We start from the raw sequence: 13896 nt of genomic DNA on the forward strand, positions 1-13896 counted from the left end.
ACTACTTTAAATACCACCAAACATAAACCAGAGTTTGAATCTGACATCTTAAGGATCATGATAATGTGGAAACTAGAAATATCCTGGTCTTCATGTAAGTAGGAGTACAATTTCAAAAGGAATGATTTTTAGCAGATGGAATATATTCAGAATGGTCTGTTTGAAACTACCGCTAATTATTACAGGCAGCTTTGTTCATGTGAAAATTATACATGCATTTCCTGCATGGCGCATTTCGTTTAAAAATTTTCAGAATTCAGAATTTTCAATATTCATTTTATTTTTCCTATTACTAAGTAACTTGGACTAGTCTTGAATGACATTTTTCCATTTTAAGTATTATAAAACTTAGATGGCCATCGTTACTTGATTTGGATCCATGATGATGCTTTAGAAAAAGTTTTTCAATATATGTCTGAGTTCCTTGCATAGGAATGCTCTTATCTAGTCTCACAGGACTGAGGAACATATTTTGCATTTGGAAGGCATTTTTTAGCAGTTATTCATTATTAAATTCTTGCACCTGCACTTTTATCACAACTAAAATCTTGGTGTGTTTTTCATCCTTGAAGTTCGGTAATAATACAGGTTGATGAATGAATTCTAAAAACTGTTTAACTTCTGTGATTTATCTTAAGTCAAGGAAGATTTATATTCTTACATCTATTTTGGGTATACTTTAATAGGACAGCAACCCGACAACACAAAAAACTAAAAGACAAAGATCTACCATCAGCAATGAAATCAAAAGAATAAGATATATTATAATAGAGAATCACTTATTAGGTTCTTCACTTGGTAGAGGCACATCCGCATGTGGCAGGCATAAAGTAGTTTTTTTTGGTTTTTTTTTTTAGAGATTAACCCTCCTATTTATAACATATGTCAGTAGACGGTCAAAGGGTTTATAAAATAACATATAATGAGAATCAATACAGGAAAAGCACTTAACTCTATTAGTACAAACAAGACAATACAAAATACGATATTTACTAAATGCTTGTAGTTACTGAAACCAAGCTTAAAGAACTTAACCTGGTGCTATAAAACCATGGTGTCTTATTATCTCAAAGAATATTTTCATAAAGTGACTGTGCAATACAAAGGCCAAATTGTACAGATTTCCAATGTAGTAAAACAAAAGAAACATTTCTGACTAGCTTCAAGTTTCAAACTTTAACTTAGCAAATTGGTGGTCATTACTTGACTAAAAATACAGACACAATTTTTAAACAAGAACATTATAACTGTAATCTTAATCTTGGGCAAGCGAATCTTCATATTGAAGTTATATATGACAAGAACATTCAGATGTAACTTAGCCTTAAAGTATACATATTCCTCATCAATAGGTACTCTGTTTTATCTGTGAATATGCCCACTGGATTTACAGAGGTAGAATTTAATGTTTTTATCAGCTGTATTTTGTTAATCTTCAACATTTTCAGGATTTGAATAAGTTCCAAAGAAGTTTTGTAATAAAATATATGTTAGAGTTAATCTTTTGGTTTTACATTCTATTTATCAAGACATTTTGTATATGATTGATTTTGCTTAGGTGTTTTCATGTTTTTATTATGCTATTTTTAATTTTGTTCCAATTTCAGAAGATAGAGTTGGAAAGATATGCTATTGTCATTTTTTATATGAATTAACAGAGGCGGATTTAGGGCTCCCCCTTTTTGGGGAAACATTTTGTTGCTTATATAGGGAATCACTGACGCGTGACTGGAGCAGTCCCCCTCTTAGGCAGTCAGTGGGCCCCACTTATGAAAATTTCTGGATCTGCCACTGATTAACTTGTCAGATTAAAACTTTTTGATAAATTTGTTGAAGCATGTAGTCATTAATTTGTTTGGCTGCCTTTTTGCTCATCATTCAGAAAAATGAAACAAAAGCTGTTTTTAAAAAATAAATTTTAAGATGGTTTTTGAAGGTTGGAGTTTCATAAAAAATAGCAAAATCAGCAAAAATTATGGTTTCTGGATGGTAATTTTAATTTTTCTTTGATCAACAGTTTTGTAATGTTAAAATAATTTTTTTTAAACAATTAAATACAAAATTATGAAGCCCTCTCAAATTTTTTAAAATTTTATGGTATCTTATTCTTTGTCCAGTCAATTGGCTTGGATAATCTACCTTTTAAAAAACCTGTATGAAACCTTTTTCAATATAAAAATAAGGAGATGCGAAGTATGATTTGTCAATTATGCACAAATGACCTGGATATAAGCTATCATATTACTCCATTTGACCTTCAACAATGAGAAAAATAAATACTGTATAATTAGCTATGAAATGTCCAGACATTAAAAATGTTTAATAAAATAAGATTTTAATTAAAGGATAGCTTTCGATTACAAGAGCAAGAGCAAAGTATTCAGTTAAATTTTGTTCAAGTTGTATATTTATTGGATTACCATCACTATATTTTTTTCAACATTTTTCATAGTTACTTTCTGTTACCCTAGCATAGAGCAAATATGAATATAATATTTTAATTACTCTCATTAGCATATATCACTTTTTTATCCTGAAATCCCAGAATAAACCCAAGTCTGATAAGTGATCAATCAAGAATGTTGAAACAGTTTGTTGTTACTGACTGGCAGTTAATTAACACCGTCTGAGACTAGACCGGTGAAGATGAGTTTTTCTGCATGATGAAAGATGCTGCTTTGTATGATTCTTATTGGTGTAATTATCTAATTTTATAAATAAAACAATATTTAGATCTATGTTAATTGTCCAATTAAAATTCAATTATCCATTGGTGTTTGCTTCACGTCAAGTGGCAAATATTACATATAGGACAGTTCATTGTGTAAACTGTCACAGTAGATCAGTTATATAGATTTTTCAAAGTGATGTTTCAGGGAGATAAATTTGGACTCCTTTTTCACTAGTGAAGAGTCAAAATTATTAATAATAAGTATATATATATGTCATATCTACGAAGTTTGAATAAGATGATGAGTTTTATTAATAACAAAGTGTAAATTATTTATTTGAAAAGAAAATCTAATTTGCAGCTGTACATTAATGTCTTCAATCAGACTTGTTTGTTGAGTGATAAAATTATCACCAAAAAATTATAATTGTATTGTTAATAGGATGAGGTTGGTGAATTAGATATTCTGCCTTTCTTTGTGTATTACGGTCTGATATTGATCTTAAAAACTTTGTAGCAAAGCTCTTCAATGTCTGCACACAAAGTGAAAATCAAATGATCATTCAATGATATAATCCACAATCATTGACATTTGGTTTCAATACATACACAAATTCAGATTTGAATAGCTATTCTGAAGAAAAAAGAATAACACTTGGCTCTCTAAAGTTTTCAAAAAAGAGTATTAATACAAAATGTCAATTCCACAATAACATCATTAAATAATTGATTATTTTTAAAATGTCATTTAGTGGTACATTCTTAGTTCTCTGAAAAAGTATTAGTAAATTAGGAATTCAATATTCAATCTAATATATTAATAATCCATTTCATTAACCATTTGGAGAAACAATATATATTCTTATGATTTTATGTAATATGTTGCTACTTCTACTTGTACTTACCATAGGATGTCTGTGTCCATACATTAAACCAGTCTCTGATCTGTCGTGGTCATCATGGGGTACATTTATATTCCTATAATCCCTAGGTAAATCACTTTTTGAATCTTCATTTCCAACAACGAATTTAACACCAGAACTTTGATTATTATCTGTTGAAAATGAATCCATCACTTTGAGCACTTTAGCTATAAAATCCGAGGAAATATCTTCTTCCTTTGGAAACATCTCTTGTTTAATTGGAACCGATGTATGCATCATTTGACCATTATTGTCAAAACTATCAAATTCTCTAACATTTTCTAAACATCCTGATGCTGTTTTCCTTGTACCAGGACCATGTTCCGACTTACTTTCAATAACATCGGGTTGATCTTTCTCCTTTGACATGTATTTGACTTTTACTTTCTCTTCTGCATATTTATTGTCCTGATAATGTGTTTTGCTTGCTGATATTGACTCTTTCATGTCCACAGTGTCAGCCCCAGGGCTATCAATTTGCTTAATTCCATTCTTCTGCTCTTTTTCTCTACTCATTTCAATGATATTGTCGTCATTCAATTTTAAGAAAGGTTTAAATTCAACTATCCTTTCATTAATTGAGTTTTCACTCATGGCAGCGGTCGATTTCAACGTTTCTTTTCTGATTTGTTTTTCATGTTCTTTTTTTAAAGAGAAAAACTGCATGCATATTGTTTCCTCTCTTTCTTTATTATCTTCGACACTTTTCTGCACCTGTTTACTTTCATTTCTAGTGCCATCTTCGTTTTTGTGCATTTCTTTTAGCTCGTTATCCCCATCTGATGAAACATTGTTCTGCTCATTATCACCTATTGGATGTTTGATGGACAAAACATTGGCTCCTGTTGGATGGTCAGATTTGTTATGACGTTTTGGTTTTGGCAGTGTTTTTGGTGGCTTTGGCTTTGACTTCGAGGTTGTTGATATCTTTGAGTCAACTTCGATGTCTCTACTATTTTTGGAGTCAACTGCGATGTTTCTATTCTTTGAGTCAACTTCGGTGTCTCTACTCTTTTTTGAGTCAACTTCAAAGTCTTTACTCTTTTTTGAGCCAACTTCAATGTCTTTACTCTTTTTTGAATCATCTTCGATGTCTCTACTCTTCTTTGAGTCAATTTCGATGTCTCTACTCTTTTTTAATTCAACTTTGATGTTTTTACTCTCTATTTTATCGTTATTATTAATCGGGCTTTGAATGTCCCCATGTGATTCAATAGTGTTTTCGTCTTCGAGGTCACGTTTTTCTTGTTGAATCTTCTGAATTTTGTCATATAAATTTTTCCATTGAAACAAAGTTTCGTTCGATTTCCTATTAGGTTTTGAAGTTTTATTTTGAACTCCCCTCGGTATTACGTCCGACGTGACGATAATGGAATCATCAGGAACCCTCTGCCATACACCTTCGATACGTGCCCATTTCAAGTGTCTTGATGGTGAAACAGCTTTCAAGTGACAGGTTAGTCCAGGATCAGATGGCGAAACAGAAATAATTCCAGGTCTTGTTTTCTGAATAAATTTACTACATATCTCTGAAACTTTCCCATGTCCAGAGAGACTGTGTACCTGGTCACTATCCATGTCTCGTGGTGAGTGAGAACATGCTGCAGGACTCTTGCTTCTTGCCCTTTGCTTGATCCTTGGTGTTAAAGTATCAGTGTTCTTTTCAATATGTCCATCAAAAAGTATTGTATCGGTAAGGCGCCTTATATTTTTCCTATCTTTACTCTTTTGTACTTTAACATTAGCTGTCAGACCCATTTCATTATTATGTTTCTCATTTGTGGGCAAATCTAAAGTCATGTGTTTCCTATCAGCTTGACTTACATTGTCTTCAACATGGTTTTCACTTGCTTCATCAGAACACGTTTTTGATGACTTATCATTTTCAATACAAGGGATGGCATTGTTAGCTATGCATATCACAAATTTTTCATGCATTTCTGCAAATGGAGAATTTGAAATTTTTTGTTCATGTTTCAGATGTTCGGTATCAGAGGAATGCAAGATGTTACTGTTATCTAGTACCAAATTACTTTCTAATTGAGGTTCACATTTATTTAAATTTGACGACTTCTGCTCGATATCATATTCTGTCTCTTTTAGTACATTTGATGTAAAATCAGCAGAAAAACTTGTATCAACTTCATTTGGGACTTTATCAGAAATATTCATATTGAAATTCGATGTACTTGGTGTGCATTCGTAATTAGCATCTACGAAAATGTTCTTATCTTGCATACTCGTATCTGATGGCATGGACTGATCTTGATAATATTTTGTATCAGGTGAAGAGTTTATCACCTGACCAATATCAAAAGCATGCTCATTACTTACAGTTTGAAGAGTTTCCACGCTAACACCATTTTCATTTCTTGACAAGGAATCTACGTCACGAAGACACAAATTAACGGTTTCCTCAACGTCAACTGATGAAACATGTACATCTGATTTCCCATTGACACATTCGGTTTTACTTATAGTAGGTAACTGTTCATTCAGTTGTAAAGTACATTCCACAGATATAGAAAACCCTTCCTCGGAACGAAAAAGTTTGTCCAAATTTATAGCACGTCTGTTTTCTGTCGTGTTGGAAACCGGTAAAGTCCTTTTCACGACACCATGTGAGGCATCCGCTTCAGAATCTTCAGAGCGTTTAGCACTTGATAATGCTGTTTTATCTAATAAAATTAACTCAGAATCTTGGCTTTGTGAATAAGATAATGTTGTATCATGTTCGTAAGTTATTATTTTAGTAAAAATTGCCTCTTCGTTTAGTTTTTCTTCGACATGTTTATTAGTTCTTTCATCCGTGTGATATTTGAGACGAACCGTACTTTTATTAATCAGTGAACTTTCTGTGCATCTGCTTTTTGAATTTAAACTTTCGCTATAACATGTACCAGATATATTTCTACCTGCACTATCAAAAGTTTCAGATTTGTGTGATGAAGATGTCTGATAAATTTCATTGGTGTGTAGAACCGGCACTTCCCCTTTTGAATAATGTGAACAGTCATCAAGTCTTGAATTCTTCGTTGAAGAGGAAACAGTGCTGGTTTGTGGATTTTTAAGTGACAATTGTTCGTACTTTTGTTTACGTTCTGCCCTGCTGAACTGACGGCGTGGTCGTCTTGGGCCCGGGGAGTTTTGTACGCTACTGCTTGCCATGCTGTTGTCACTATTCTCAGATTCTGATTCGACCAGTTCAGTAGTTGAATCGGTTAAACTCTTATCACTATAAATTTCATCTTTTATTAAAGTTAAATCCTCCTTTGAACATACGTTGTTGGACAAAATAGCATCATCTAAAGTTTGGTCACAATAAAACTGTACACTTTCAAATGTTGTTATAGTCCTGTCATTAGTCTTGTTTTCTGTACAATCATTATACTCTTTTATATAATCCTTTTTTAGAAGATTGATATTTTCACAAATTAGCTCATCTCGTACTCTTGAAACTTCCTCATTTTGATTAATTGTTTTAGTTTCAAATTGACTATTTCCTTGTATTGATGGAGTTCTCACTTCATACGTTTCCGTTTTATCGAATGTTGCGAAGTCGCCCTTGCTTGACTCTAAATATAAACCATTGTTGAAATATCCATCTGAATCGTGTTTTGATGCAAAGTCCTCTACAATGTTGTTGTTTTCTAAATTAAGATGGCCTGCTGAACTAGTTTCAGATTTGCATTCTTCTTCGCATTGCTGTTCTGATTGTTGTTCAAAGTATATATCATCAACTTCCTCTTGTGAATGTTCTGATTTACATGAGTTTTGGTTTATCAGGTTCTCCATAATGTTTGGCTCTGATAATTTTTCAGTTTTGACATATACTTCTTTGACGGCATTTTCCGCTATATCTATGTTGTACTTAGATTCAAATTTACATCGATTAACTTCATTTATTTCTACGCTCAATTTATCGTTTCCTGCATTGAGATGTTGTTCTAAATTTGAATGTTGGGAGATATTCTCTTCATAATCTTTAGACACATATTGAGCCTTATCAAAATCTTCCGAATCAACTGGCAAAAAAGTGTTTATAAGCCGTTCTGACGTATCACGATCATATTTCCACTGCTGACTAATATTTTCTATCATTAAATCAGTTGAATTTTCTAAATCATTTTCTGTCGTGCAAGTTCTGTCAATATAATTATGTAACAAATCGGTTTTAGATTCTAAAGGCAAAGCATTCAATGCACAATTGTCTGACATCAACTGCACGTGAGATTTCTCGCACTTATCGTCTGCATCACTGTCCGCTGCATCATTGTGTTTGCCGCATAAAATCTCTTTGTTTTTGTAACTATCCATTGTTTCGTTAGTTCGATTCATAGGAACAACTCTGTCGTCTAATTGTACGTTGTCGTGTTCGTTTTCTCCTTCACTTGCGGACCAGTATTGTTCACTACACACAGATTCAATACTTGAATGAACTTCAGGTTTCTGTTGAATATCCATGGGATTAATAGTCTTACTATTTGATATAGATCTAATCTCCATTAATGGATCTTGCACCTGTTTTTGAAGTTGTTGGTTTGTTATAATATTTGTATTTTGTGCTTCACAAAAATCAAACGGCTCTTCTTTGATTTGATCTGCTGTAGGAACATGATCAGTTTTATCAGATAAACACACTGTTTTTGATGTTTCTGCATTGATATCAGAAGTATTATTACAAATGGGATGTTCCTCTTCGTGTGACTTTTTGTCGGACTGTTTTAATAGGTCTTCAGCTTGCTGAACATTAGTTTTGTTTTCTACGTTATCCTTGTAAATTTTATCTTCAACAATATGTTTTGTATCAGTTGTCTGTGGCCGTTGTATTTTAGAGACGACGGTGTTGTGTTGTTGTTTTAATTTTGACTTTGGAAGTTTTGATGTTCTCTGTATTTTCGACTCTGCTGTCGTTTGCTTTTTGCTTTTTTCATCTTCTGGTGTCCTAGCAACCTTGACAGATTTGATACTTGATAGGCTAGCCCTGCGAATAGGTACTTTGTTAATTTGTAGTAACTCAGGTTTTCGTGCATTTGTAATGTTAAGTTTCTTCTTAGTTATTTCTTGTTTAACTTTCAAACTTTGATTCTTTACTGTACAAGGAGATATGACGCTCGATGCCCTCGAGCTCCTTGACAAGGTAGGACTTGGTGTACAACTTTTCGACGAGCACGGTGTCTTGAGGTCTGTCATCTTACTAAGCTGGATTTTGTTCGGGCGAGACGCTATAGGAATCTTGTTAACTTTCCCTGACGAAGATTCTGATGGATTTCTGTTTGTTGTTTTAGGAATATTTGAACTTTGTGATTTTTTAGTGGCTTTACTGCTAACTGGTCGTTTTTGAGTTGCACTTCGGTCAGATAATGATGCAATACTACTAGCTCTTGAACTAAGAGATGTCGTTGGACTTGGCGAATGACGCTGTGTTTTGTGTTTTGCATTCATCTTCATTTCGTTTGGTCGTATAACACGATTAACTTTTGACGTGTTTTTGTGTGAAGCTTCCTCCTTTGAGGAAAGAAGAATATTGTTTGTAGTAGTATGTAGTGGAAGAGTATCTGGTCTCATGATTATTGGAGTTGTCTTTTCTTGGTCTGTTTTTGTTGGAATATGGCTTTTTAGAGATTCTTCACTGACTGTTAAACTTTTACCCTTAGGTTTTCTATTTGGAGAAGGAGTTAAACTTTTTCTTACAATTCTAACATTAGATTGTGTTTGATAGTTGATTGATTTTTCTGGATCTTTGACATTTTCAGCTGTTTTCTGTGCGGCTGACGGACATCCAATAGAGGCTATTCTGTTGGTCGATAATTGTTTACCAGACAGTGTATGTTTTGAATTCGTTATCTTGGAAGAAGAAAAACTTCTATTTGATTTTTTCGTTGATTGACAACATTCGTTTTGTGTTTTAGAAATATCAGATGTGTCTTTTTCTTTTTGACTTGTTAACGTTTTTACTAATTTATCGGATGATTCGTTAGTCTTACCTCTGATAAACGATGTAGTTTTTGGCCTTACGCATTTGTAAGATCCGCAAGATGATGCATTTGAAACATCAGAACACGGACTCCATTCCCTTAGATTGTCGATTGGTTTGTTAGGAATTAAACCAGTTGTGGCACCAGTACAACTATAAGGTTGCTTTTTTCCGCCATAACAGACCGAACTCTGTATAGATGATGAACGATTCACATCAGATTTTGGTTTTGATATTTTCGAAGTAGGTGTACTTGTCCGTGGTATTTTCTCTTTGCGTTTAACATTCTCTTGGTTCACTTTTTCCTTTTCCGACCTGTCACTTTTATGCAGGGTTTTCACTTTAACTGAATTAACCAAATTCGGAATCTCTGAATTGAATTTTTTGATTGATATTTTGGGTGAAAGTAATTTTCTTCTCACTTGGTTCTCGCCTTTGACTTTTGTTTGATCATTAACTTTTGTTCTATCTGTTTGTTTTCCATGATCACTTAAAGTACTACTTTGGTTATCCATTTGGTCAGTGTGTTTTATACACGATTTATTATCCATTAAGGTGTCCGTAGAGACACTTTGAAGGTTTTTCTTAGTACTCACCGTACATGGTAATAAGGTATCATGATTATTTCTGTCAGTAGTTTCAGTTGATGTATTTAATCCGTTATTAATAAACGTATTCCGATTTAATGAATCACTATTATCCTGATTACAAGAATCATTCGTACCTAAACCAAATATTTTGTTTTGGATACTTTCACTTAATCCTCGACATAAGTTAGGAACACTTGTCATATATTGTAAATCATTTCCCATCATCGTATTATCATTAATAATCGCTTTTGGCACACTTCTCTCCACGGATAATGATGATACTGCACAGTCATGGTCATTTACACATTGACCTGTAGTACCTACAATATTTTCACTTTGATACAATCCCGCGCAACTTTCATTACTTTTTTCATTGTCAGCAGACGACAGGTTTCCAAGTTTATAATCCTGACAGTTACCTTCTGATTGATTAGAAACAACAATATTTGCAGAAGATTCCTCATGATCGTAACTAATGTCTTTCTCAGATTTGATGTTCAAATCTAATAAATGAGATAACTTTTTCGGTGCATTTTGCTGCACCTTCTGATCAATTGAATTGTTCTGTCCGTCTGCTAACTGATCAATGATTTCTCGTGAATTAGTATTGCCAATACTACTGATATTATGTAATCGATCGGCAGATGGTTGTTCCCTAATGTAGTTCTTGCAGCGTGAAGTTGTGTTTCCACTTTCTTTTCGTTTTGTTTGATCAATTACTTTGATTTGCGCATCCGATGTTGGATACAATTTAGAACTGACATCTTTTGAATATTTATCTTTGGAGAAAGCTTCAGTACCTCCAGAGCAATTAATTGATTTATCTTTGGCAGCTTTACAAGTCTCATCCACTTCATCAGTTATTTCTTTATCACTTGATTGTCTATTATCACTTTCTACTATCTGTCTGTTGGGGCTACTTTGACAAACTTTGTTTATTGCTTTACTACTTGATACATTGCTATCATTGTGTTTTTTAATAACCTTCTCACCTTGTCCGCTACTTTTCTCTTCTTTCAAAGACGATTCCTTATCCTTTAGTTTGTTTTTTAACTGGTCAGATTTTCCAATATTAGTAGCATAGGATTTTTTGTTCTTTAGTAACAGTTTATCTTTATTAAGTTGCCTTTCTTCAGAAGTTTTATTTTTGACATTATCTGTTTTATTTTTATGAACATCACCAGCTGAAGTTTTCTTTAACTCATGTTTACGCTGATCGTCTTCTTTAATTGATGATTTAACTTTCACCTGTGGTGTTGTTACAGATTTTCCACTATTTGATTTTAATCTGTGTGCAGTTACGCTAGGTTTTGCAGGTTTTACTACATTTCCTGTCTCTTTTACCTGATCATCTGTTACTTTTCTTTCAATTTTATCCTTACTCAAGGTGTGTTTTCTTCCTTTATCATATTTTGGAGGCATAACAATGTCCATTATACCAACACTTCCCGTTTTTTGAAATTTCATAAAGTTCGAGGACACATCCGTTGAATTTACCTTGGGATTAATCGATGACTCACATTTTTCATTTGTTTTTAAAATGTCATTCTTGTCTTTTATCTTCAATTTTAAGCTAATTTTGACCTCGGAGGTAACACTTTTATTTTTGTCATCTTCTCTGATATTTAATGTATATTTCTCAGTGGATGATTTATAGTTAGTTGATATGAATTCCACACAGGTAAAGTCATTGAATTTATATTGACAACCTAAAGGAGATTTTCGGCTATTTTTGTTATTTGCACTAATAGAGTCCTGTTCTGAATTTATTTTAAAACTTTCCCTACCTTCTTTAGAATAACTCTCAGATTTCGTTGTCAGATCTTCTATCTCATTATGGTTATTTTTGTCGGCATTTAAGTCCTCGTATAAAATATCCAATTCAGTTTTCAATTTTTGAAGATTTCCAGCACTTTTTAAATCATTTTGTTTCCCATCATTCGAATTGAGGCTTAGATTACCAGTGGAAGATTCTGTCAAATCACTGTTCTCTTTTGTAACTAGGGTTGTCCTCGACGTTCCAGTCTTACTTAATCTACCTTTAATTGTTACCGGTTCATTAACACGTGTATTACGACAGTATTTGTTTATACCATCGCTTCGTTGATTTTGTACATCTCCTTTATTAAACGGTATTGTCTTGTCTGTTCTACTGATTGTATCAACTATATACAACCTACTAACGTTTTTCTTACCTGTATGTTTGGGCACAGGTAGACATTGCTTATTCGAGATAACATTGGTAGTAGGTGTTTCCTGTACTTGAAGTTTGTTCACTTTGTTTTCGGGTTGAGATGTTGTAGCTGTACAGTGTTTATTTGAAGAAAGATCAGTATTGTTGAAGGTAGACTGATTACTCCTGAAATTACTTACTTTTCTTAATCCACCAGGATTAGCTACATTTCCTTTCAACTTTGGTATTGCACTTGCATATTTCTTGATCTTTGAGCTGCGAATTGTTGCTGTTGGTCCAACTTCTTTGAGTTTGTCTTCCGCTTTGTCTTTGCTCAATTTTCTGTATTTGTTTGTTTCTGATTTTAACGTTTTCACCGAATTTAGTTGACAATCAGGTTTCGAATTCCTGGCAGTGGTAGGGTTTTCTGTTTCTGAATTATCTGATATTTCACAAAGAATGTCTCTTTGGTCACTGATCCTGGATGCCGTGTATTCAAATTTCTTCACACCATGAAGATCCGACGCTTTCAGTTTTAAATCCCTGTCATTAAGTTGTGATATATTATCATCCCTATTAATATTTGGATTGCGTTTGTTAATATTGTTGTTGATATTATGTCGGATTATTTCGGTAGACTGGGAAAAAGAATGTTGTTCACCATTCGCACACTTGTTTTGACTAGTAGAAACTTTCTTCCTTTGTAATAAACTGCCACTTTTAACCCTCTTGTATTTGTTAAATCTTTCATTTCCTTCTGCAGAAAAATTGTTTTGTTGGTTAATTTTGTTGAAGTTGATATCGCCCAAACTTCTTCCGTTTGTTAAATCTTCCTCAATTTCGTGAATTGTGGCGAGAGCTCCATTGTATTTAATTGAACGAGTACTACTTTCATTAGTAAAAGTCAAGGTATTTGTTAAATGCACTTGTTTCTTACTGTTTAATCTGTATGGTAATTGACTTTGACGAACAGATGAATTTGTGTATTTAGACATATTTAGATCAGTTTGTCGGTTTCAATTTGCATTTCGTTTTATATTAATTAATTTGGGTAATATATAAGATTATTATCGGGTTATTATCCACATATTACATTGTTTATGTTAAGATAACTGGATCAAGATGAGGATAAAACAAGCCATCACAAGACTTGTAGACGGATTCTCCATGTTAAATCATTTCAGTGTGTTTTAATGTTTAATCAAACATTGATTTGATTTTAAAGTTGATTGCAACGTTTAATTATATTAACAGATGGATTAATATTTAAATAAAATGTTATAATTTTTTTACTACCAGAGGTTAAAAGCTTTTATTTTAGAATGAATGTTGTTTCTCTCTACTACTTTTGATAGAAGCTGTAGTTCGTTTGTCCTCGGGTTATATTGTTATCGTTCTAATGGCATTATGTAATTCCTACTGACAAACCGTTATTACACACACTTCACAGACATAAAAATCGATGAAAAACTTAGATATTCCTTTCAATTAAGTCATATTTCACGAATGTAGTCTGGGTTGTTGGCCATCAAATGTGTATTGAATCGACTGTTCATTCTGCA

At 33.0% G+C, this 13896-nt stretch overlaps 1 protein-coding gene across 2 annotated transcripts in view; it reads right to left on the minus strand.

Moving 5' to 3' along the window:
- The window catches only part of LOC143068516 (rho guanine nucleotide exchange factor 4-like), an 87302-nt gene extending 75031 nt beyond the window's left edge, over window positions 1-12271 (minus strand). For both annotated transcript variants that reach the window (XM_076242637.1, XM_076242636.1), the window contains exon 1: window positions 3577-12271. In XM_076242637.1, coding sequence (XP_076098752.1) covers window positions 3577-11628 — 8052 coding nt within the window. In that variant the 5' untranslated portion in view covers window positions 11629-12271. The remainder of the gene's footprint in view (window positions 1-3576) is intronic.
- Window positions 12272-13896: the final 1625 nt, after the last annotated feature.

The sequence above is a fragment of the Mytilus galloprovincialis genome, chromosome 3 (assembly GCF_965363235.1).
Source record: "Mytilus galloprovincialis chromosome 3, xbMytGall1.hap1.1, whole genome shotgun sequence".
NCBI lineage: Eukaryota > Metazoa > Mollusca > Bivalvia > Mytilida > Mytilidae > Mytilus > Mytilus galloprovincialis.